Here is a 22233-nt window from a genome sequence, read left to right as displayed (position 1 = left end):
TCTGATCTTTTTAGCAGGAATCTGCTGATATTTGTGAGTCTTTATATTGATGCTATAATTTTCTTTTCTTATTCTGTTGTGATGATCGTTAATCTCTTATTGAAAAATTCAAAAACTGCAGTGAAAAAGTAGCGGGAAATGTGCAGGATCAGGATGAATTGCACTGAACAGGCTCATCACTGTAGTTGTGGGCTGCGCTGACCCAGAGTGTGGTAATATTTCTCGAGAGGTGCACGTCAGGTTACAGCGTAGATTTCCCGCTGAAGCATGAATCCCTGCTAACTGTGCATCGTAATCGGCATGGTTTTTAGTTGGAAAAGAGCCCACTGTGGGTCAAGTATGATTTGTTTCCACAGGTGGAGGAGTTTAAGTATCTTTGAGGTCTTATTTTCTTAACTGAGGGAAAAGCAGAGTGGGCGATCAGTCTGTAGTACAGATGCTATACTGGTCTGTTGTAGTGAAGAGGGAGCTGAGCTAGAAATTTACTCCATCTGTTTGATCTATGATCCATGTTATGTGTGATCCATGTTTCTACATGGATCACACATAAATGTTCACCTACAGCCGTGAGCTCTGGCTATTGACTGTAAGAATGAATCACCAATACACTCAAATGGGTTTCTGGGCTCTTCCATAAAGGAGAAGTGAGTAGCTTGGTCATTTACAGCTCACTGTAGCTTGGACATAAATGTTTTTCATTTACTGAGCAAGGTCTTCTTTCTTTGTGTGTAATAGTGATGGTGAGCTGAGTGAACTTTGACCCCACAGGGTTGCAGGCGGCTCTAGCCTCCGATGGCGGTCAGAATGATCAGAATGATGAGACACTTAGACGAGTGGAGAGAGGATCCAGGATCGTCACTGTGGTGCCACAAGACACCAGAGTGATTCTGCAGGTCTCTCACACACACACACACACACACACACACACACACACACACACACACACACACACACACACACACACACACACACACACACAAGCCCGTTCAGCTATCTTAGTGAGGACCTTCATTGACGTAATGGTTTCCCTAGCCCCTTACCCTAACCCTAACCATCAAAAATGAATGCCTTACCCTTACCCTAAACCTAACCATAATCTAATTGTAACCCTGCCACTAAAACCATATTTTGACTCTCAAAAATGCCTTCAAACGTGTGGGGACCGGGATTTTGATTTAACTTGTGTCCATCCAGATGCCTCGTGGGAATTTGGAGACCATACATCACAGAGCGCTGGTGCTGGCTCAGCTCAGGAAGTGGCTGGATAGGTGCGTTTGAGATCGTCTTGTTATGTTCTTTCAGAGAACATTAAGGTTCTGATATCCAGAGCCAAGACTAAACATTTTACACTAAATCATACAAATGAGACGTGTTTGCGTAGATGATGGCCTTCTTTTTAAAATTTTTGATCCTTTTTATTCATGGAGTTTATCTTTAAAATATATTCTGTTTATGGCTAAAATTCAAAGTTATTTCTGTTTGTTGCTATGAAACAGTTGGAAGAATTTAGAAAGTTTTAGTACACAGTTCATGCGGGATCTGAGAGTACAAATGACTGTAAACATATGTGCACCTGACATTTCTGAGGAAGAGCTTTTAAAAATGTCTCCCTTTCTACGCTTCCAAAAAGTTTGAGAACCAGACATCACACCTCTAAATACTGTAGCCGAAATCTCAGCAACAACCGTCTGCTCCCAGGCTGTGATGATCTGTTCCATTACCTTTTTTTTTTTTTTAAAAACCCTTTAAATTAATTAATTAATTAATTAATTAATTAAATCTTATAAATAATGTGTTAAGACTGAAAACATTCAACTTGTTTTTTTTTATAACCAGTTTGAAATTCAGAGACGCCTTTGAATGCATGAGGAAGCTGAGGATCAACCTGAACTTCATTTATGATCACAACCCAAAGGTTTGTTCTGCGTCTTTATGTGTAGTTTTATAACTTTTTATTTTCCTTTAATGTTCAGGGCAGGCAGTTTATTTAAAATGAAGCTAAAGTTTATAGTAATATCTACTATTAGTCACCAAAAGTGATGTAAATATATTGCAAAGCCAGAGAAGCTGCAGGAGGTTTCTGTGCATAGACACTGAAAGACGGATGGATGGGTGGATGTTTCTAAGCTATAACAAGGCTGTGAATGAGTAAAAACAATGTTATTTTTCTTCAAAGGCTTTCCTGGAGAACATAGAGACCTTCATCAAACAGCTCAGCTCCATCAACCACATCAACCTCTTCCTCACTGAACTCAAGTAAGACTTTTCAAAGAGGTCAAAGGAATACATTCTCACCTTAAAAGAAAAATGACTGTATGGTGTGACATCACCTGCTGTTTTTACTGCATTTTAAAGACTTGGCATCAACATTTCAGCCACAAGTTATCCTATTGGAAAAGAATGTTTAGTATTGGTGCAGTGCATAGAAACAGATGCCTGCTAATTAGTACTAACTGATTAATTAAAATACTAGAATTTAATAAAGCTGAAAATATTGGATGTTCGTTCCCATTGAGTCATATTATTTGTTAGATCCTTTGTTTGTGGGTTTTCTCCGGGTACTCCAGTTCCCTCCCACAGCCCATAGAATTTCATATTGGTTTAACTGGTGACTAAATTGGCTATACGTGAAAAGATGGATGCCTGGATCAAAACAGTTTTGTATCAGGCTGTAAACATGTTTATTTCTGCTGTAAAGAGATTTTAACATGGGCGTCTACGGGGACTGACTCACTGCTGGAGCCTCAAGTGGACATTATAGGAACTGCAGTTTCTTATTATTTGTGCATTTGTTTCGATCTTTAATCCCTGAAGGTTGCAGTTTGTTTTTTATTTTTATTTTAAAAAAAAAAAAAGGTTTTCTCTTCCGTTTTTTACTCAGAGAGGAGGATACGACCGGTAGTATGTACCCCCGTTCTGAAAGCAGCCCGGTCCAGCCTCAGCCTGCCTCGAAGCAGAAGAAAGTGGACGTGGTGTGTGATGCTTTACGGAGTGTCATGGAATCAATGGATCCAAACAAGTCAGTGAAATCTTTTTTTTCTTAAATGATAGTAAACATATTAATGTAACAAACTTTACTATTTGTGATCTTAAAATAGCTGAAAGTAAAACTAGGAAGGATCAGAAATGTTCAGTAATTGGATCATTTGATGGGAGCAGTGGGACATAAAACAATTCTCCTTTCAGGTTCTGTCTGTCCATCCTTACTGCTCATGTGAAGAAGACTGTTCCTGAGCTGGAAATTGCTCTGCAGAAAGTCCACGAGCTTCGAGGTGAGCACACCTTAGACCCATCGATGACCTTTCTGTCTGTACTTGCTCTGATCCTTCACTCAGTGCTCTGTGTGTGCATTCTTATTTAGAGAACCCTCCTAAAGCTCCTGGTGCTGTGAGCGCTGAGGAGGCGTTAAAGTACCTCCTCTTCCTCGTCAATGTCAACGACCTTTATGACTACTCGCTGGGAACATACGACTTTGACCTCGTACTCATGGTGGCGGAGAAATCCCAGAAGGTAGGAGACTGCAGGGGAAGAGGAACCACCAGACTTTACCTCAGTGCCATGATATACTATATACTTTATACAGAATCGTTGATAGTGAGATCAGTAAATAAGTTAGTGGATCATCAGGATGTGTTATTTAAAATACGTTTTACATTATTTCTAATAATGATAGACCAGTTGATATTTTTTATTTTTCAAACATTAAACAGGAGACTTTAATGCTCTGAGAGCCTGTGGTGTAATCAGTAAATTTGGTGTGAATTAAAGACTTTTCCATGTCCAAAGTTTTGAGATCTTCATATTTTGGGCAGCAACAGAAAGGTTAATCTTTCACATTGTTTATAGAGTAAGGATACAGCTGATTCATGTTGCTATCTCCTCAATCCCTGCAGGACCCCAAAGAGTACCTGCCTTTCTTGAACATGCTGAAGAGCCTGGAGCCAAACTACCAGCGCTACACCATCGACAAACACCTGAAGCGCTACAGAAAGGCCCTGCACCATCTCAGCAAGTGTGGTCAGTCCGCTTGTGCCTGTCAGCTTGGTCTTATGAGAGTTGCTGTTTTTGGAAACTCTGCCAGAATCTTTTTAAGTTACATGATGAGTGTTTTTGTACAGGAGAGGAACATTTTCCTGAAGCTCTGCAGCTCGTGAAGGAACAGAAGCTCTACAGTGAAGCTCTGAGACTGTACTCAGCAGACAGCGCTCACTACAAGGTACGCACACAGCTCAGGACTGTTTCAGGTCCGTGTCGAGCTGAACCCAAACACTGCAACATGACACATGCATTCATGACACTGATCATAGTTTTTCAAATCACTAATACCAGGAATGACAAACATACACCCACAGAAGGGCTTAATCTGGCCCAGAGGATGGTTTTGCAGAAAAAATGGAAAATAAAATGGCATAAAAATCATCAAGGCTAAATCACGATGAAAGAGGCTTTCTGGGCTGTTTATTATTTCCAGGCCAGAGGTCTGATTTTTTGTCAGTTTTACAGCCTTTTGTCTGACAAAGACATCCCACATTGTCTGCCATGCCACACCAAAGTCAGGTGGTTAAACCCAAAAGAGCCGTGCTGATGGGGCTCTTTGATTTACTAGTGGAATTTCTTTGTAATGACTGGATGGATGTGGGAAAACTGAGGCATTTTGTTGAGATTGTGCTTGTTTTTCCCAGACTCAAGTTTTATAAAAGATAATTTGTTAAAAGTGAAATTTGTCAGTGTTGTGTTCTCAGTCATCCACAGATCTGGATGGAGTGAAACATTTGAAACGTTTCACCTCACACAGCTGTAAACACTGATGGAGAGTCTCAGGTATTTAACCCCTTGCAGGGTTGTCCCCTTGTATGCTGTGCAGTGCAGGGAGGAGCGTTTGGACCTTTTACATAGGAGAGACTGAACGGCCACGGCACAACATGAGGCCCAGGACTCAGCTGTACTCTCCTCTTTCCTTTAAGTGCAGATGTTTACATTTTGGACTGAGTAGACACGACACGTGGTTTAAGCAAAAGAGGCCATGTAGATCCACTGTGATTGACCATCATCAAACAGAGGTGGTGGTCTTCAACACCAGCTGATGGTGTTGAAGTATAACACAGACTTGAGATGCTTTACCAGGCGATTTGGCCCACACTCACATCTTGACCCATGTGATGTTAATGGCTCGTGATGGCATGATGGGGAAATGTCCGACAGAGTGTTCACACCGTGGCCTCTGTGACTGCATTGAGCCACGTCTTGAGTTACATGAGGTTCAGTTTGAGTTAAAGACACTGAAGCCTTTTGGATGAAAGCTGGACAGATCTTAAGACATTAAATGTAAAAGTTTTTTTTTAATTTAAAGAAAAGGAGAACAATTTTAAAAAGTTTTTATTTCATTATTAGAGGTAATTTAAAGAAGAGAAATCAGACTACAAATGTCTTAAAAACATCTTTAAGAATTAAAAAAGCACTGAGCAAAGTCTAATGGATGAAATTAATACAAATATAAATAGAGAATTTATTTTGCATTCTTCAATAATCAAACCTCATTTCAAATCTCACTGTGGCACTTTACGCTGTGAATAAGGTCACACACATAAATTCAGGTTAGCTTGCCAAGTTTGGCTAACGTTAGCAGTGCTAGCAGCAGCCACCTTTCCACACAGGTCCACTCACCCGTAGAAAGCGCTCACCTGTTCACCCGGTCTTGTGTTTATATGCCAGTTAATTTTGACACTTTGCTCTTTGACCTCAAGACACTGAGCTGTGCCTACGCCGAGCACCTGGTGGAGCAGCAGCAGGCGGAGCAGGCCGGCCTGCTCCTTTGGCGATGTGGAGAGCCAGCACGGGCCCTGCAAGCTTTTGCCACCAGCTCCAGCTGGAGGAACGCCATCTGCGTGGCACAGCAGATACCGCTACCATCCGACCAGTTAGCTCTGCTGGCCAGAGACCTGGCAGGTAATCATAAGAACAGGTGGTCATGTGACCTGGAGATTAAGTGGAAAGTCAAGAAGCCACATCGCTGCTGGATTATATTTCCAGTGAATTTTTCTGCTTTGTTCCTTTGTAGAGAAGCTGAATGAACAGAGGCGCTACTCAGAAGCTGCTCTGCTGTTGGACCAGTATGCTAAAGTAAGCTCTTCTGCAGCCATGACCAACCTGAGAAATTCTGATACAGCTAAAGATCATCCAGCAGTGCAGCACTTCCTGCCTGCAGTTGCTAGCCAAGGTCTGAATGCCTGATTTTCCTTTGTTCCCACAGGACTGTGAGGAAGCCATCTTAGCTCTAATCACTGGGGCATCCTGGGAGGAGGCGCTCCGATTGGTCAGTAAATAAACCGCCATCTCTTGGGCCTTTTCACTTTGCCTTCACCTTTCTTTTTGCACAATAGAACACAAATATTTCCTCTGCCTGCCTCAGATTTACATGCACAACAGACAGGACATCACTGAAACCAACCTGAAACCCGCCATATTAGAAGGTAAGAGAAGTTCAGTCTCTTATTTTATTGAACCATGCTACTAAGAAAGAGCGCAGCCATACAAAGAGGGCATAGTCTTATCATGTTGATGTTTTCCATCAGCTGTAAACACCCAAACCTCCTTCCTGGAGGCTCAGGTTGGGACTTTCACCCGACACAAGACCCGCCTGGCTGTGGTTCGAGAGCAGAAAGAGAAAGCCAGACTGGACATGCTCGGTGAGAATCGGACTGAATTAGCGGTTTTTGTGTTATCTAACGTGAACGTGTTGTGACCCGACCTTTTGTCCGCCTCACCAGACGAAGACGGTCCAGACTGTGCTGACGCTGAGCTTTACTCTGAAGCCAGCAGTGTGATGACCAATTCCAAATACTCTCACAGTAACTCCCGCATCTCCTCGTAAGCCAGCCGCTTCCACCTTAAGAGTTTGTCAAGCGTAGCCCAGCTGGAAAATACTTCAGCTTTGTTACTGATGGAATGTTTGTCAACGTGCTCGCAGGAGATCATCGAAGAACCGGCGGAAAGCAGAGAGAAAGAAGCTCAGCTTGAAGGAAGGAAGCCCAATGGAGGACAGAGCACTGATGTTCGCCCTGGCTGAGATCATCACTACTGTGGACAAAATGAGAGGTGCGACTATGGAACAAAAACATCAGCAAACAGTTGTTGGCCCACATTTAGTGCTGCTCCCCTTCACATGGTTTTTCTTTATAATCATTCCTCTTGTTTGAACTCGACATCAAAAGATTAATTCCTGGTCTGACTTGGTGTGCAATTTAAACATAGTAAGTAGAAAAGTTTTACTGCTCACATGCACACGTCTTGTTTTAATACAGAATTCAAGACTTGTATAAGTCACTGTACCCTTCAGTGATGTTACATCCATCTAGGTGAAACCTTATTTGTTAATTCCCCCTGACAGAGGAAGTCCACAACCTGCTGAAGGTGTTGGTGCTGTTCCAGTTTGACAAACAGGCAGAAAAGCTGCAGCTGACCTACGATGAAGCTCTGCAGATGATGGAGGCAGCAGTTCCTGAGGTGTGGCCTGAAGGCCTGCAGACCAGCCAAGCCCCGGTAAATATAGTTCTTATCATTATCTTTAACAGTCTTTCTGCACATTTGGCTTTGTGCATTAGTATGGATCTAAAGATCTATCTTACATGAATTTACATGAACTTACATGAATCCTAAATACACTAAAAGGACCTTTTATGAAAGAGAACAAATAAAGGGAGCTGGTCACCCTGCCTGGGATAAGGGTACACTATTTGGGGGGTTTGCACTATTCAGCCTTCCTGGGAAGATGTATGGCAGGGTACTGGAGAGGTCTCTCCATTAGTCGAACATCAGATCCAGGTTTTCTTCCTGATTGTGGACCGCTGGACCAGCTCTTTATCCTCCTGAGGATATTTGGGGTGTGTAGGAGTTGCCCAACCAGTCGACATGTGTTTTGCAGTCACTGAGAAAGAATTCAAACATGTTTCTTGGAGGAATCTGTGGTAGTTTCTTCAGGAGGTTCTTCAGAAGTATGACATATCTGACTTATTGCTATGAGCTGGCCTCTCCTTTAGAGTGAGGGTTTAAATCATTTGGGAGGGACACAGAGTCGAGTCGTTACTCCTCCACATCGAAGGAGCCAGATGAGTTGGTTTGGCATCTGACTGTGATGTCACCTAGGCAAGGTATTGTGGACATGTCCTACCGGCATGAGTGTGGGCCTTTTCCTTAACGTCATTCCCTCCTTTCCTGCCCACTCCACTGACCTGTCATAAAAATGACAAAGGCCAAAAATAAATCTTAAACTTTTCCTGCTCTGCAGCTCACTGGGCCAAACTCCACGGCAAACAGCATCATGGCTTCTTTCCAACAGCAGCAGAGACCAGCAGCTTCACAGCATGGTCAGCACAATTTGTTTCTTTAGCCAGTCACTTCTCTTCTCCTTAGTTTCACCTTTTTAGTCAGATAAATATTAAATGCCACCATTTAAATTTTTCTCTTATTGTTTCCCATCTTTTCCCCTCCGTAGACGCCGAGGTCCCGACCGCTCCAAAGATGAGAAACGGTGTCAAGTGGAAGCTCAGTGTTCTGAAGTGAATTAGTTTTGTTTTTAATTTTTAACTGTAAGGTCAAATACTAATCATGTAATAAAGAAAGACTCAATTATTGACTTCTCTTATAAAATGTGTTCATTCTCTTGAGCTCAAAGAAAACAATATGACATCACATACATTTTTTTCCCCAGAAATCAGAATAATTAATGTGGCTTTCGCTGCAGACTTTTTCCTAAGTTGCTCTGCTGCTCCACAGCAGAAGATAAAAACATTTCTAATGTGTGAATCCTGCGAAGGTGGGTCTTTGAACCAAGTCCTGCTTTGTTCTCGCTTTGATCACGATCATTATCACACCCTCTTTGCCCGTTTTGCAGCAGCAGCGCGTCTCCGGTTGATCGCCTTGGTGGTGACACGCAGCTTCCGCATGCGTAGCTGCCGCAGCCTGAGCTGCAGGTCTTTGGGAAGTTTCCCTCCCTTCATCAAAAGCTCCTTCAGCCTCTCTTTGGGCATCTTAGTGAGGCGGAAATCACAGATTGTGGGGTAGTGGTCATACATGACCTGGCAGGTGCGGGAGGAGGGGAAGTAGCCCTCTGCGGTGGCCGTCACCCGATACTCGCCGGGGTTCAGCAACCGCCAGTAATCGCCCTCGGCCACTGCAGAAAGGAAATAACAGAAGGTGGCATGAGGAAAAGTATCAGTGCAGTGGACTATCACAGTATACACAAACATCCAGAAAACCTTATTTTTTTCCTTTATTATAAAACATGCAAAAAGGGCCAACATTTTATATCACGTTATCAGATTTCCACTTAACATCATGATAAAGAAATAATTAAAAATGTCCAGAATCTATTGACAGGCTATTGATGTTTAGTTGCTTCTGTTATTCTTACCACCAAAACTGATTCAATATCTGACGTGAAATAAAAATGTACCTGATCTAATGTGATGATTAATGTCATCGACTTTGATAACGGCATCTGCTATTCCAGCCCCCGTATCCTTGTCGCGAACCACACCCTTAATACCACGATGCACCTAAAATAAAATAAACACAGCCTTTAAAAAAATAAAATAAAATGATAATCAAGCCGTTCATAAAATAAACCTATAACTAATATACCTGCTCCATGTAAGTCAGCAGAGACTCCCTGTTGTTTTCCCACTCGATGGGAAGTTCGCTGGCGTGAGGAAATTTATCACAGGACAACTCCACAGTCACCTCGAAGCAGTTGGTGTGCAGATAGCTGAAGTCATTCATACCTGAAAGTAAAAAAGAAAAATATGACAAACTTTATTTATTCAATCCAAGTTATGTTTTGTGCTGAGGTTTTTCTGGTGTTGAGTTTATGTTTTTAAAGACATAGTCATGTTCAGCTAAATCAAACACATCTTTGGTCACCTGCTAGGAGAAACCCTAGTTTATCTGTTCTGACCCGAGAGGTTTCAGTCATATTTCAGCCCTGCTTTCAGAACAAAATTAAGCTAGTGAGGGTGATCTGCGCCTGTGAATCTTACTAGTAGGGATGGGTACCGGTATCCGGTGCCATGATGGCAACTAGCAAACACCGTCGTAGTTACATGCTGCTGTCTTCTTGTTTGATGACAGATACTCCCTTCACCCTGGCCAAAAAGGCTAAAATGACCAAAGAAAAAGTGGAAAACAGTTAAACATGAGAGGTTTTTGGACAAAGTTTGTGTTTTTTCCATTGATTAAGCACTGCTTCCAGCCAAGAGTGATACCATATATGCCCCATAGCTGCAGAAAAGGCTAACATTGTTATCTTTTTACAAAAAAACAGCTGAACATGAGAGGTTTTTGGACCAATTTTGTGTTCTCCATTCTTTAAACACCGGTTTGAGCACTGTTTAAGCACCGGCACCCTTTCAAAAGTACCGGTTTGGCACCGGTATCGGATAAAACCTAAACGATACCCATCCCTAATTACTAGGGACCTCGGAAAAAACTGTGACCTATTCTAATGTTTGTCAAACTACGTCTTTACTAATACATAGGTGTCAAAACCTGTCATTAAGGGTACAGAGGTTGTATAATATCGTCTTTATCCATTTAGTCTCCCCTATTTCACCCAAAGCATCTTATTTACTTTTAAATAGGTGTGCATATGTATACCATCAGTTTCAGAGCAACCAGGTTTGTTAGCAAGCTGAAAAACACTTTTAATATTTTGACAGCAACACTTTGTAATACAGCCCATGACAAAGGCCTTAATTCCTCTGTAAATAAATGAAAATTAAGTGCAGTTATATTTACCTACATATACTGAAAGTCGGGGTCTCGAACTCCAGACCTCGAGGGCCAGTGTCCTGCAGGTTTTAGATACCACCCTGGGTCAACACACACTAAATCAAATGAATCAAATTACCTGAATCAAATGATTAGTTCATTTGATTCATTACCTCAACAAGACATGTTGCGGAGGTTGTTTAGCCATTTAAATCAGCTGTGTTGGATCAAGGACACATCTAAAACCTGCAGGACACCAGCCCTCGAAGCCTGGAGTTCGAGAGCCCTGACTTAAAGGTAGGCACACCAGATTAACAGGGTAACAAATCAGTTTTTCACAGGTAACAAAGAAATGATTATACTATTATTAAATTTAAGCAGACTGTAAGTAACCTAGTAATGCGTAAGTAATTTTAGGTAGTGAAAAAGTTAGAGCTAAGGTCACATCTGTCTGCAGATTCTGATGGTATTAATTTTGTCTTGTAAGCTGATAAAGGAGATAAACAGAATAAAAATTAAATGTTAATTTAAGAAACAGAACAGAGATTTAAGCTTTAAATCTGACTTTAAAAACACTCGTTCTTACTTCCAGGTACATTGTGCCAGTCGGCTCCATTGATGATGTTGTTGTATCTCAGGAAGTCCTTGTTGTGGCACGGCCGGCGGTCATGGTTGGACATCACCTGTTTTGTATTACGTGTAAAAGTACACTGTTCACTCACTTTCTTTAAGGTGTTTTGTAGTTTAAGAGCGTGGAAGGAGCAGTCACCTGATTGGTGCTGGCGTACACTACTGCCAACCAGCGGAAGAAGCTCTCATCAGCGGTGGGCGTGTGCTCACGAGGCGCCCAGTCCCGTGTCATGTCGTATGGGTAGGTGACCACCAGCTCTCCACCGTGGAGGTTGGCACCCAGAACAAATGGGATGTTCTGCATCCAGCTGATGACAGCTCGGGTCTCTGACGCCACCTGATGTTAAAGGTGGCGAGTTTGTTAAAACTTGCAATCAGGGTAAACTCGACTCTGTTTTAGGTGACATTTTAATGCCAGTAAATAGTGGACGGTATCCCCAGAAAACATGATGCTGTGGATATCTGTCCACCTTTTTAGCTGTTTTACAAGCTCTAGCTGTTGTTTGTTCCACAAGAAACAAAGAAGCATCAATTATAACCCTCCTGCAGCTCCTTTCTTCCTCTACCCACTAGATGCATTTGAATTAAGACATCCTTCAATGTGTTGTATTGAGATTAACTTTGGGATCGCAGGCAGGAGGAAAGAGGAGACAAGGAGGCACAAATTAGCCATAAGAAACATTTAGGTATGACTCATCACAATCTAAGAGTGAAACCTACAAAATTACAGGAAGAAAAACTGGAAGCTTATTAAAAGGACTTTGTCCTATTGTTAGAAAAACTAAGTTTAAAATATCTGTTTTTATTTTAAAAAATTCCTTTTTCTTTCTATTTTCCAGTTTAATTTTTTAAATTACATTTTTTAAAATGTTTTTATTTGTTTAATGGTTTTTTAATTAATTAATTCATACTGAAAATCGTTATTTATCACCCAGACAGTCAGAGAATTTTAAAGTTAAAAATAAAATGTTAAATGTAGACATGTTTGGTTTGAACTATCCCTGCTTCTGAAAGCCTCCACATGACCCTGGTCCACGTGTACAGGTTGTTTTTACTGATGCCTTTTCTCAGGACTGAATCGATGTAAAAATACTATGACCCGTCACCCTCGTGTTTAAACCGTTAGGATTAAAACGCCATTAAAGTATCAAAGTTTTAAATCATTCTACAATAAAATATGAAATTGAGAGGCAGGAAAACAGGTGATGGAGATGTTTTTCGTGTGTGTGAAATATGTGTTTGTCACTCGTGTGTCTCACAAAAGCTTCTTCGGTGGTGTACTGTTCAGGGATGGGGAAATAGTGGTTGATGAGTTTGGACCGGTCTGTCTCCAGCTCGATGGCGGTCCACATCACTGAGTTGAGGTCAGCAAAGTTGTGGTTCATATCGATGCCTTCATAGCTGTAACGTCCCAGCGACCAGCCTGCCAGCTCTGAGCCCTGAACGTCAAAGAAAACAGGATTAACTCCTTTCAGTTCTGGTAATTTATTACTCTCATGTCTAGTGCTGACATTCAGAGCTGACAGGGGAGTTTCCTGCACCTTTTTAAAAGCCATCTCATATCCATCGGGGTTCATGGAGGGCAGAAGGTGGATGCGGGTCTCTTTGACCAGGTGCACTATGCGCTGGTCTCCCCATTTATACTCCTGGCAGATGTACTGCATGAGATTTAGCAGGAGCTCTCGTCCCAGCACCTCGTTTCCATGCATCCCTGCAACATATCGGAACTCTGGTTCTCCTGCAGGGGGCGCCAAACACAGAGATGGGAAGGCTGGCTCATACCAGACTTTTACTTGTCATTTGGTTAATGCCTTTAAAGATTTAAACACAAATCTCATCAAAATCCTTTATGTGCAGTGGATATCATATGCAACAGCTTTTAATACACGTGCAGTTTGATGTTTTACACGCAGAGTTGCACAGATCAGTGGGCCACATACTGCACATTCAATGGCAGGTATCTCTGAAATGTCACATGTTATTCTGAGAAATGCTCATGAGGAGGACTCTGAGCTCACTTTACTGCTAACAACAAATACGGCACATAACACTCAGAAAGTTTTCAAACAGCGAGCTGTGCCGTAAGCAAATATATTTTAAATATGAAAATGGCTCTGAGGCTATTTAAAACACTTTAAAGCACAGATTTAAAGCTCATCCACCCATCCACCCATCCATCCAACCTATAGAGATATATATATATATATATAGTATAATAGCAGCTGGATAGCGTATTGGTAAGACTACACGCCTCTGGAGTGGGACTTTCAAGTTAGACTCTCACCTGGGGCATCTGTATTCAGCAAGGGTACTAGGCTAGACCCCTCATGCTGCTCTCACAGCTAGAGATTGATGAGGTACAGCACACATGCTATGGCAAGGGGGAGCCAGGATGACAGGTCGGGGGGGAGATATCATCACCCCCTCCCAGTGTGGTGTTCTGGGATTATACCAGGGGACCAAGTATAAGATGAGTATGGGGGCAGATTTGCATTCAATTTCTTGTTCACACTATGTTTAAAGGTCATATTCTATAAATATGACCTTAGCTTCAACAAAACACTGATGACACAACCATCATGGTAAATGGTAAACGGCCTGCATTTGTACAGCGCTTTTCTAGTCCCTAAGGACCCCAAAGCGCTTCACACTACATTCAGTCATTCACCCATTCACACCATGGCAAGCTACATTGTAACCACAGCTGCCCTGGGGCGCACTGACAGAGGCGAGGCTGCTGGACACTGGCGCCACCGGGCCCTCTGCACCACCAGTAGGCAAACACGGGGTTAGTATCTTGCCCAAGGATATTTGGCATGCCGGCAGGAGGCAGCCTGGCCAGCCTTTTCAGATTAGTGGCTGACCTGCTCTGCCACCTGAGCTACAACCACCCTTATCATCAACAGCACCGTAAAATAAATCAGAGAAAAGAACAATGAAGAAGATGTGGTTAACCAAACAAGAGCACAGATTTAAACCCAAACAGACCCCAACCTCCCCCCGACTGACTTCAACATAACAACCTGAAGTGATTTTTTGGCGGGAAATACCCTACCTACCACTCTGCTGCCACGCGGGCTGAGTTGATGAGGCCAAAGAAAACATTTGTACACCTTAAAGCAAACGAGGGAGAACTCTGCACTGTTTATGTCTCACACAGTAGTGCACTGTATCTGAAGAAGGGCTGAAAGACATGGTCAGAACCAGCATACTGACCTGCTGACCTCTTAGTTTACTGTCTCATTAGGGGAGAAGCGGCATGGCAGCACAGCACCATGTGGACGATTCAAGGTTTAGTTGAAGCTTTAGATTGGAGCTTTCTTATGAAACAGTGCCTGCCCAGATTAAACGGTAAATAAAACTGTAAATATTATAGACATCAATGAAAAGGCAAATTATGTTGAGGAATACTTTGACCTAGATGGAGCATGTACAAAGAGAAAAAAGAACAGGCTCCATGATTAACCCCTGTGGAACTCCAGATGTCATACCAGCTGATCTGCAGGAGTATTTTCTAGTGATAGCTGAGAAAATCCTGAGTTTAAGATAAGATTTAAACCAGTAAAGAGCCAAAGCCCTGACTCTTCACAGTGTTCCAAGCTCTCAATAAGTAAATAATGATTGCAGCTTTGTGCCATGTTTCTAATTAGAAATAAGAAGTTCAGCTTCTGAGAAGTAAACAACAGCCATTAAAAAACACCAGTGAGGAGGAGGTGGACGTCATGAACACGCACAGAGCACCACTGCCATCCTCAGGGAATTTAGGGTCCTCTGCTTTTTTGCGTTGCACAAGGATACTCTGACATCCAGACTAGAGGAGTCAGGGATTAAAACCGGAAACCTTCTAACTAGTAAGACTAGATTAAGCTTTGATTTGTGTTAAAAAAAACGAATGATTTCACTGATGAGCTTTTCTTCCTAGAGTTAAGCTTCCCTCTCCTGCCGCTTTCACATTTCTCTGTAAGTCTCACCCAGCTCGTGTTTTCCTGGATTGTCGGAGATCTCCATGACATAAAGCTTCAGCCCCGTATAGCTCTTCCCGATGCTGTAGATGCGCGTGATGTCAGGGCACTCCTCTTGTACTGACTTCATCAGCTGTTAAAACAAAACAAACAAAAAAAAAAAAAACGTGTTTCACTGACACAGTATTTCAAAGGGCAACTGTTTTGTAGCCTCATTGGAAGTGTGTTAAGCTTAGATGATGCCCAGACAAAATTCAAGTGCATCATTTCAACCCATCTCAGCGGGAAATAAATGATATGTATAAAAATGTGGGGTTAATTATTTTACAAATGGATTATTAGAAATTAATTATCTGATTAATTAATTAATTAATTATTCCTCATTTAGTCTGAGTGTCTTTGAACCATCTGAAGTATTTATCCAACACTTCTTTTAGGAAATTGAAGTTAAAAAACTGCCAAAGAACGCATAAAATACACATACAAAGTAAGTTAGATGGCACAGAGAAACTTCTTGTCACTGAAGTGGAGTATAAACATTTCATACGTCTACATCCCATAAATCAGCCATGTCAGACCTCTGGCTATGTTTGGGGAAGGTGGACCTGTGTTTGCTTTGGTTGTTTGTTTTCTGACCGTCAGATTCAGACAGCTCGTAGTGGCAGCACAGTTCATTCAACAGAATGAAACCTCTGTATATTTGCTTTTGGTCAGACCAAGCAGACCACACACACATTAAAATGTTCAGGATATAAAACAAACACCTTTCTCATCTCCTTATAGTTGTGGTGTCTGAAGTCCAGCTTGTCTTTGGACTCTGTGGGCTCTGTCTGCCATGGATAGATACTGTTTGGATCTGTAAAATGGGAAACGTGTGTCACTTTAATTAAATACTTATATCTATATGAATGTAAAAAAAACTATTTCCAGCTAGTGGCCTCTTATACCTGGGAGTGCACAGCCCAACACCTCAGCTCTCAGGCAGATGTCCCCCTTCGTCCCATTCTGGTACCAGGACTGCGGGTTGATCCGAATATAGCGTGCCACTGTGGAAGTGTTGAAGAGGGCGAGGACGGGTGTCTCTGCATCTTGGTTTCCTTCAAATATCTGCGACACAAGGACACATTTAGGTTAACGACCTATAATACAAATACCATTTTTTTAGTAATAAAAATATAAAATTGTACTGTAAAAACTATTTTCATAACTGAATATGAGCACATTGCTCTATCACTGCAAACCGTGAATTTTAACGTCAGTTTGTGCACGCTTGTCATATTTTGATCTCCTCTGATTTTCACCACCTGAATTCAAAAGCCCCGTGGGGAAAAAAAAGAAAAGAAAGAAAAAGGTTGGACAAAGCACATCTGGCGCATCGTGCCAGCTGTGGCTGAGTCACACATGCCAGACAGAGCAGGGGAAAGAACAAACCCCAACAAATCTGCACAGTTAAACCAGTTTTTGAGTTTTCAATAACCGAAAGTCACAAACTTTGCCCTCACACTGTAAAAATGAAATAGCATATAATCTTTAAATGTGCTGCGTCAACACTATGGACCAAACTTTCCTTTACAGGACTTTGTTGGAATGATGGTAACAGCTTGCGGGCAAATTAAACTCTAATGGCTTTTCCTTTTTTTTCTCCATGAAGTGGGTTCAAGCTTCTGTGGTGGGAGTAAGAATAACGCAAAATTATTCCACAAATACAAGAAACCCCCCCCCCCCCCCAAAAAAAAAAAAAAATCCCTAAAAGTCAAGTGATACATCAGTTTGCTTATATTATTTTGGGCTGTATTCTTTCATAAACATGCAAAAGCCTAACCCATTACCTTTAACAGATAAACCCAAGACAAAGAACGGCCTCGTGACTCCTTTTATAACCAGCTTAGAAAGTGAAATGTATACACAGAGTAGAGGGAAGATCAGAGCTCGGGTGTTCACTCACAGCCTCTTCAGTCCCGTTCATACATGGCTTCCAGACCAGTGTGTCATTGCTGAACTGCACCTTGTAGGTATGCACAATGTCCCAGCTGTTTGTGAACAGAAAACACACATCTGGGTGTTAAATATGGCACATGTGATATGACACACACTTTTTAACTTAATCAAGACATTACCAGGTTTCAGAAAAAGAGCACAAACTGAAGACGGAGCAAAGCCTGCTTTTATGTGTCTTAAATTAAGTAACATTGAGTAACATCTCACAGTAGGCAGACTTTGGGAACATTATCTTGGACTTCAAAATGAAACAATACTTCTATTCTGTCCTGAAACCAGTTTCCCAGCAGGCTTACTGATTTCTAACCCACCAGCACTGACCTCCAGATGGAGTTGCGCCCCTGCAGGATGACACCAGTAAAGCGAGTCAGCCGTCGAGCGTCAACCTCCAGCCACTGCTTCTTATCTCTGTACTGAGCACACCAGGCCCCATCATAGATATCTCCATCCTCTATTCCAGACTGCCACACACAAATGGAATGCACAGTGTTTATGATGCTTCTGCAAGTATAGCCTGAAGTGCAGCGGTGGATCTTTTTTTAAATTCTGTGCACTCACCTGGATGTTGAGTCGACCCCTGTGGGGACCCAGGCCTCGGCGCTTGTAGGACGAAGCCCTCAGCTGTGTGTCTTTGACCTTCAGTGACTCGAGACCCAGTGGAGGACATTCTGAGACAACCAGCAGGGCTTTATCAGTCATTTCACTTAATTATGAATGAAATTACAGGAGAAGGGGTGAATTCGAAGAAGTGTGAGTTCGAAAGGTAGAAGTCTGATTTTTTTAGAATGTTATTAAAAGACAGAATATCTGTGAACTGTCAGTTTCTGACAATTTAGTGCCATCAGACAGAACACACTGTTGGAAAAAAGGGTTTTCTTATTTACACTGAAGCACGTTAGATTATTTTAAAATGCAGATGTTCAAATCAAGCTGAGAGTTGACCCCTCAAAAGCATTTTTCACGTTTTTTTTTAGCGAATTAGATAAAAAGGCAGATGCTTCCATACAAAAATCGCTTGTATGACGAACTTGGAAATGCTCATCATTATTGTTGACCTTTTTAGTGGGCAAATCTGAACCCCTCTGTACGAACGCTGAGCGGAAACATAACTATTATTCTTTTATGTTTTTAAGATTTTCACTTGTTCATGTGTCTTCAACCCTGATGGGTTTACAAATTAAGCCAAAGGCAGCAGGTAGAAAACAGAGAAAGCTGAAGCACTGAGGTTTCTGTAAATCTGTTCACGGGCTCTGCAGCCGTGAGTCCTCGGACAGACTCTCATTGTCTGCTGGGTTCAGCTCGGTTCAAAACGCCTCCTCCTCTTAGGAAGCTTTATTAGCTGCTAAAAAGCGTTGGGCCAGAATATAGAAGTAGCATAAATGAATGCTAAATGTTGATGGCATTTCCTGTAAAGACCCTTTCCCCCTTTTGCCTTGCACTCCTGTAGGATCTCTTTCGAGTTGCTTGTGAGTCAAAATGTGTCTTTGTTGCTGCTGACCACGGGGATCCTGCCAAACCACAAATTTATTCTCAAACTTCTGAAGCGGAGCCAAAGACAGCTGGCAAACTCACAACGATGCCCGGATTACACTCAGCTTTGACTACATTAAAGGAATCCACAACTGAGCTGATTAACTGTGTAAATAAATCCCACCGGGAGTTTTTCTAGAGGTAGAAGAGCATTATTGTGCCTCTTTCATTGTTGTCCAGCACTAAAGATTTCATCTTTCATTTAAAATGAATGAAGCCATAGAAGATGTTTTCCTGACCCTGAATCTGACCTCTGTGCTGGTTTCCCATTTTTCCCAGACTTGCTCTTTGCTGCTTCCCGTTGTTCTAAAGTTCAAGTCAAGTCACACTCATATTAACTTATGCATCATGCTCCTGATGAATGAAGGCATGAAAACACCTCCGCTATCAACCAGGAAGAGGCAATATTATAAGTTTGACATGTACTTATTCTCAACATGCAACATTTTCTGTCATATCACTCACTGCTAATCTCGCCCCAGCACTGTCTGACAGGCCTGCATGGATTTTAACGAACATCGGCTCTGATTTGACATGACATGACAGCTTGCCTACTAAGCATTTATTTCTAGCCAGCCTCCACTGAGCTAACCTTCGATCATTCCCTCTGTACACACAGATTATGCAGACAGATGCACTATACACACACACGCTTACTCAGCTGGCACGATTTCCAGTCTAGTACACAAATATGAGATATGTACTGTATATACAAGGGAATATGCACACGGCAGAAACCAGACTGTGCATAATCACACTAGTAACTACAAAACACTTCTATTCTGTGATGTGTGTTAACTACAGGGACTAAGTTCGGCTCAATCATACATGAGGGACAAAAATCAAGAGACGCTAAGAGTAAAAGGAAGCTAGAGGAAGATAATAAAACTCTTCAAATTGAAGTGAAGGGGGAGGAAACTCATTGTATATGGTACAATACATCATCGCTTATCGTGTTCCCAATGTAAATAAAGAAGACTGGCAGAAGCAGAAAGGTGAAATCTGTGAGCAGTTCAGCAAAAGTCTGAGTCTGCACTTTTTTCTTTTTAAGGGCTTCAATGAATCAATTTTGCGTTTGTATCATGAATACCTGTGTTTTTAAAAGTAGCTGCAGGTGGATGGAAGCTGCTGCCAGGCTTTAGTTTGAGCTTGCACTGAACGAGTGTAACACACAGCAGTTATACATCAGGCTGATTTAAAGTACAGGTTTTTACATATACAGTATGCCTCCATTCAGCACTGCCTTGAGTTTGATTGTTACAATATCAAACCCATAAATGGCTCTTATCTGAGCTAGTTTAGGAAATAATTTGGTTTGTGGCTGCCTGGTGTGAGTGTGACCTGACAGCTTGACCTCTTTCAAGCAGGAAAAAGCAATCAAACCTGTCTGATGGGCATACTGTATACTTTGGGGCTAACCCCCGATACATACGTGGGGCTGTTTCTGTGGCCACTGATTGGCTCACTCTTTTTTTGACCTGGGGTTTTGCTCTTTCAGCAGCATTTGGCTTCTTGCCGATGACTTTGGGTTTCTTCAGGACCGTTTTGGGCTTCTTTGCTACCTTAATGCCTCTGGTGGACCTCTTTGCTATAAAAAAGCAAACCATTTGATACACAACAGGACATGCATTCCTCATACCACATCAATATGCAATATTTTAGACAGGACACTTTACAATGGAACTTTGCTTTCAAGGAAAATAGCTATATTTCAATCTCTTGCAGAGAGCTAGATGAGACTCTCATATATTTCTATTAATAATGAATTGGTCTGCTTATTTTAACACAGAAACGGGAAAAAGCCCTGCACAAACAATCAAATTTAAAAATTCAAAAATATTTAACTATGGAGACAAGGCCAGCTGTTTCTTGGTGCTGTCCATCATTTTTTGATGCTATAATAATAATGTACGGTTTAATTTTTGAGGGTGAGATGACTCTTGCCAAGAAAGCAAACAAGATGTTACTCCCTGCGCCCCAAGTCTGTGAGACAGTTAACATGCACTGTCCTTCTTGAATTAAATAACGAGCTCAATAAAGAAACTAACAACCCCTGCAGTAGATGCTCTGGATATGCATCTGCTCGCTGTGCAGTGGAATATTCCTGCATTACCAACATTACATGTGACTGGTTTTAAGAAGAGTTGCCTTCTGTTTTCTGCTCTCAGGCATCGCACAGCCCATCTGGTTTTCATCAGCGGAAACACACGGCTAAAATGTTTCACTGCACCCTCTGCAGAATGTGGAACATCCTCCCCCAGCCCTCGGACAATGACTCTCCGACCGCAGATATGAAAACACTAACACAGTCCTTTTACACTCCGAGTATCTACAAAACTGTGGCTTCAAGTTGTTGTTGAAAGTCTGTCGCTTCATCAGTGATTAATGCGACCATGATTAGAGTTGGTAGACAGTTTGTTGCATCTAACTTTCAAAGCAGAATTTACATTGAATTAAAGTTTTGGCTGCTTTGTTCTCTTTCAGTGTCACCATGATGCATTTACACTGAAACTGCTTTACCACATAGGCTTTTAGCTTAAGGGAAAAGTAATGACCAGTAAAACCAAAGGACAATCAGTGGAGTTCATTTGCTCTCATGTAAGCTTTTCCATGAAGGAGAACCCTTTGGATTTAACAATTTGTCATCAATTTGAGATTAAACAGCATTAAAGAAAATGAAAAACAGAAATAAATATCAGTTTGTGTCCACTCACCCAACTCTGGAGGACCTTCTTCTTCTCTTTCAGTTGTTTTACCAGCGGCTTCACTCAGACTTTCTGGAGCTGTGGTGGGTTTGCTTATTGACTTACGATACCTAGTTGTGAATCCTGCGGTGGGAACCTCAGTGGTATTGGGTTTCCCTGCAGAAAAAAGGCTCTCAGTTGAAGTTAGAGCTGTGTTTAAAGCCACAGTGGCTCTCCTTGAGGTTGTGCCATCTGCAGGTCTGCTTATAACAACAACAAATGAGCCACAATTCAGATAAAAAAGCACAGTGATGAGCAGAAATCCTGCCATAGCAACTCTCCCCTGCAGAAAACCTTCTAACACGAACTTCTCATTCAACCTCTGTGACCGGCTGCTCTGCAACATCAAGTCCACAGCAATGCAAACAACTTCCTGTTGTATATATATAGAAGTTAAAAAAAAAAAAACTTTAGTATGTGTTTTTGGCTAAATTAAATAAGACTTCAAAAAGCTGAAAATAAATTGAGCCTTAGTCTGTGTGGAATTCTTTTTTGTTGAAAAAAGTAGGATACAAATTAATGAAGACACAGGAAGACAAATAATTTAAAGGCTTTTACAGTTTTAAACATAGGAAATGTTCATTGGTGTAAGAAACCACCACATC

The 22233-nt window shown here is 41.7% G+C and overlaps 2 protein-coding genes across 5 annotated transcripts in view; one reads left to right on the top strand and one right to left on the bottom strand.

Moving 5' to 3' along the window:
* elp1 (elongator acetyltransferase complex subunit 1) overlaps positions 1-8641 on the top strand; it is a 17906-nt gene extending 9265 nt beyond the window's left edge. For all 3 annotated transcript variants that reach the window (XM_040010331.1, XM_040010329.1, XM_040010330.1), the window contains 19 exons: positions 769-893; positions 1195-1268; positions 1837-1915; positions 2177-2256; positions 2882-3019; positions 3187-3272; positions 3362-3510; positions 3894-4017; positions 4119-4216; positions 5745-5946; positions 6059-6120; positions 6251-6313; positions 6410-6470; positions 6573-6686; positions 6768-6867; positions 6968-7095; positions 7388-7539; positions 8285-8363; positions 8492-8641. In XM_040010331.1, the coding sequence (XP_039866265.1) occupies positions 769-893; positions 1195-1268; positions 1837-1915; positions 2177-2256; positions 2882-3019; positions 3187-3272; positions 3362-3510; positions 3894-4017; positions 4119-4216; positions 5745-5946; positions 6059-6120; positions 6251-6313; positions 6410-6470; positions 6573-6686; positions 6768-6867; positions 6968-7095; positions 7388-7539; positions 8285-8363; positions 8492-8559 (1982 nt within the window). In that variant the 3' untranslated portion in view covers positions 8560-8641. The remainder of the gene's footprint in view (positions 1-768; positions 894-1194; positions 1269-1836; positions 1916-2176; positions 2257-2881; positions 3020-3186; positions 3273-3361; positions 3511-3893; positions 4018-4118; positions 4217-5744; positions 5947-6058; positions 6121-6250; positions 6314-6409; positions 6471-6572; positions 6687-6767; positions 6868-6967; positions 7096-7387; positions 7540-8284; positions 8364-8491) is intronic.
* Positions 8483-22233, bottom strand: LOC120720601 (probable carboxypeptidase X1). Of its 2 annotated transcripts, XM_040010332.1 has the most exons (15): positions 21599-22233; positions 20317-20472; positions 17913-18022; positions 17676-17815; positions 17302-17386; positions 16304-16463; positions 16121-16212; positions 15366-15489; positions 12936-13132; positions 12654-12833; positions 11534-11731; positions 11351-11447; positions 9640-9779; positions 9452-9554; positions 8483-9169 (listed from the first exon to the last, which is right to left on the bottom strand). In XM_040010332.1, the coding sequence occupies exons 1-15, from the start codon at positions 21972-21974 to the stop codon at positions 8865-8867; spliced, it is 2463 nt and encodes an 820-aa protein (XP_039866266.1). In that variant the 5' UTR covers positions 21975-22233; the 3' UTR covers positions 8483-8864. The 2 variants fall into 2 exon arrangements, with proteins under 2 accessions (XP_039866266.1, XP_039866268.1); XM_040010334.1 differs by lacking the exon at positions 20317-20472.

This window comes from Simochromis diagramma, unplaced genomic scaffold (assembly GCF_900408965.1).
Source record: "Simochromis diagramma unplaced genomic scaffold, fSimDia1.1 OVJJ01000585.1, whole genome shotgun sequence".
NCBI classification, from domain to species: domain Eukaryota; kingdom Metazoa; phylum Chordata; class Actinopteri; order Cichliformes; family Cichlidae; genus Simochromis; species Simochromis diagramma.
Note: the sequence above shows the minus strand (reverse complement) of the source record. Positions and strands in the feature narration are given on the sequence as shown.

Excerpts from the sequence above, each read along its gene's own strand:
- LOC120720601 (XM_040010332.1), bottom strand. The coding sequence starts at position 21,974 with ATGTTGCAGAGCAGCCGGTCACAGAGGTTGAATGAGAAGTTCGTGTTA. Across the intron at positions 12,834-12,935 it reads ATGAGATGGCTTTTAAAAAG|GGCTCAGAGCTGGCAGGCTG; the intron begins GTGCAGGAAACT and ends TTTGACGTTCAG. Across the intron at positions 11,448-11,533 it reads TGTACGCCAGCACCAATCAG|GTGATGTCCAACCATGACCG; the intron begins GTGACTGCTCCT and ends AATACAAAACAG.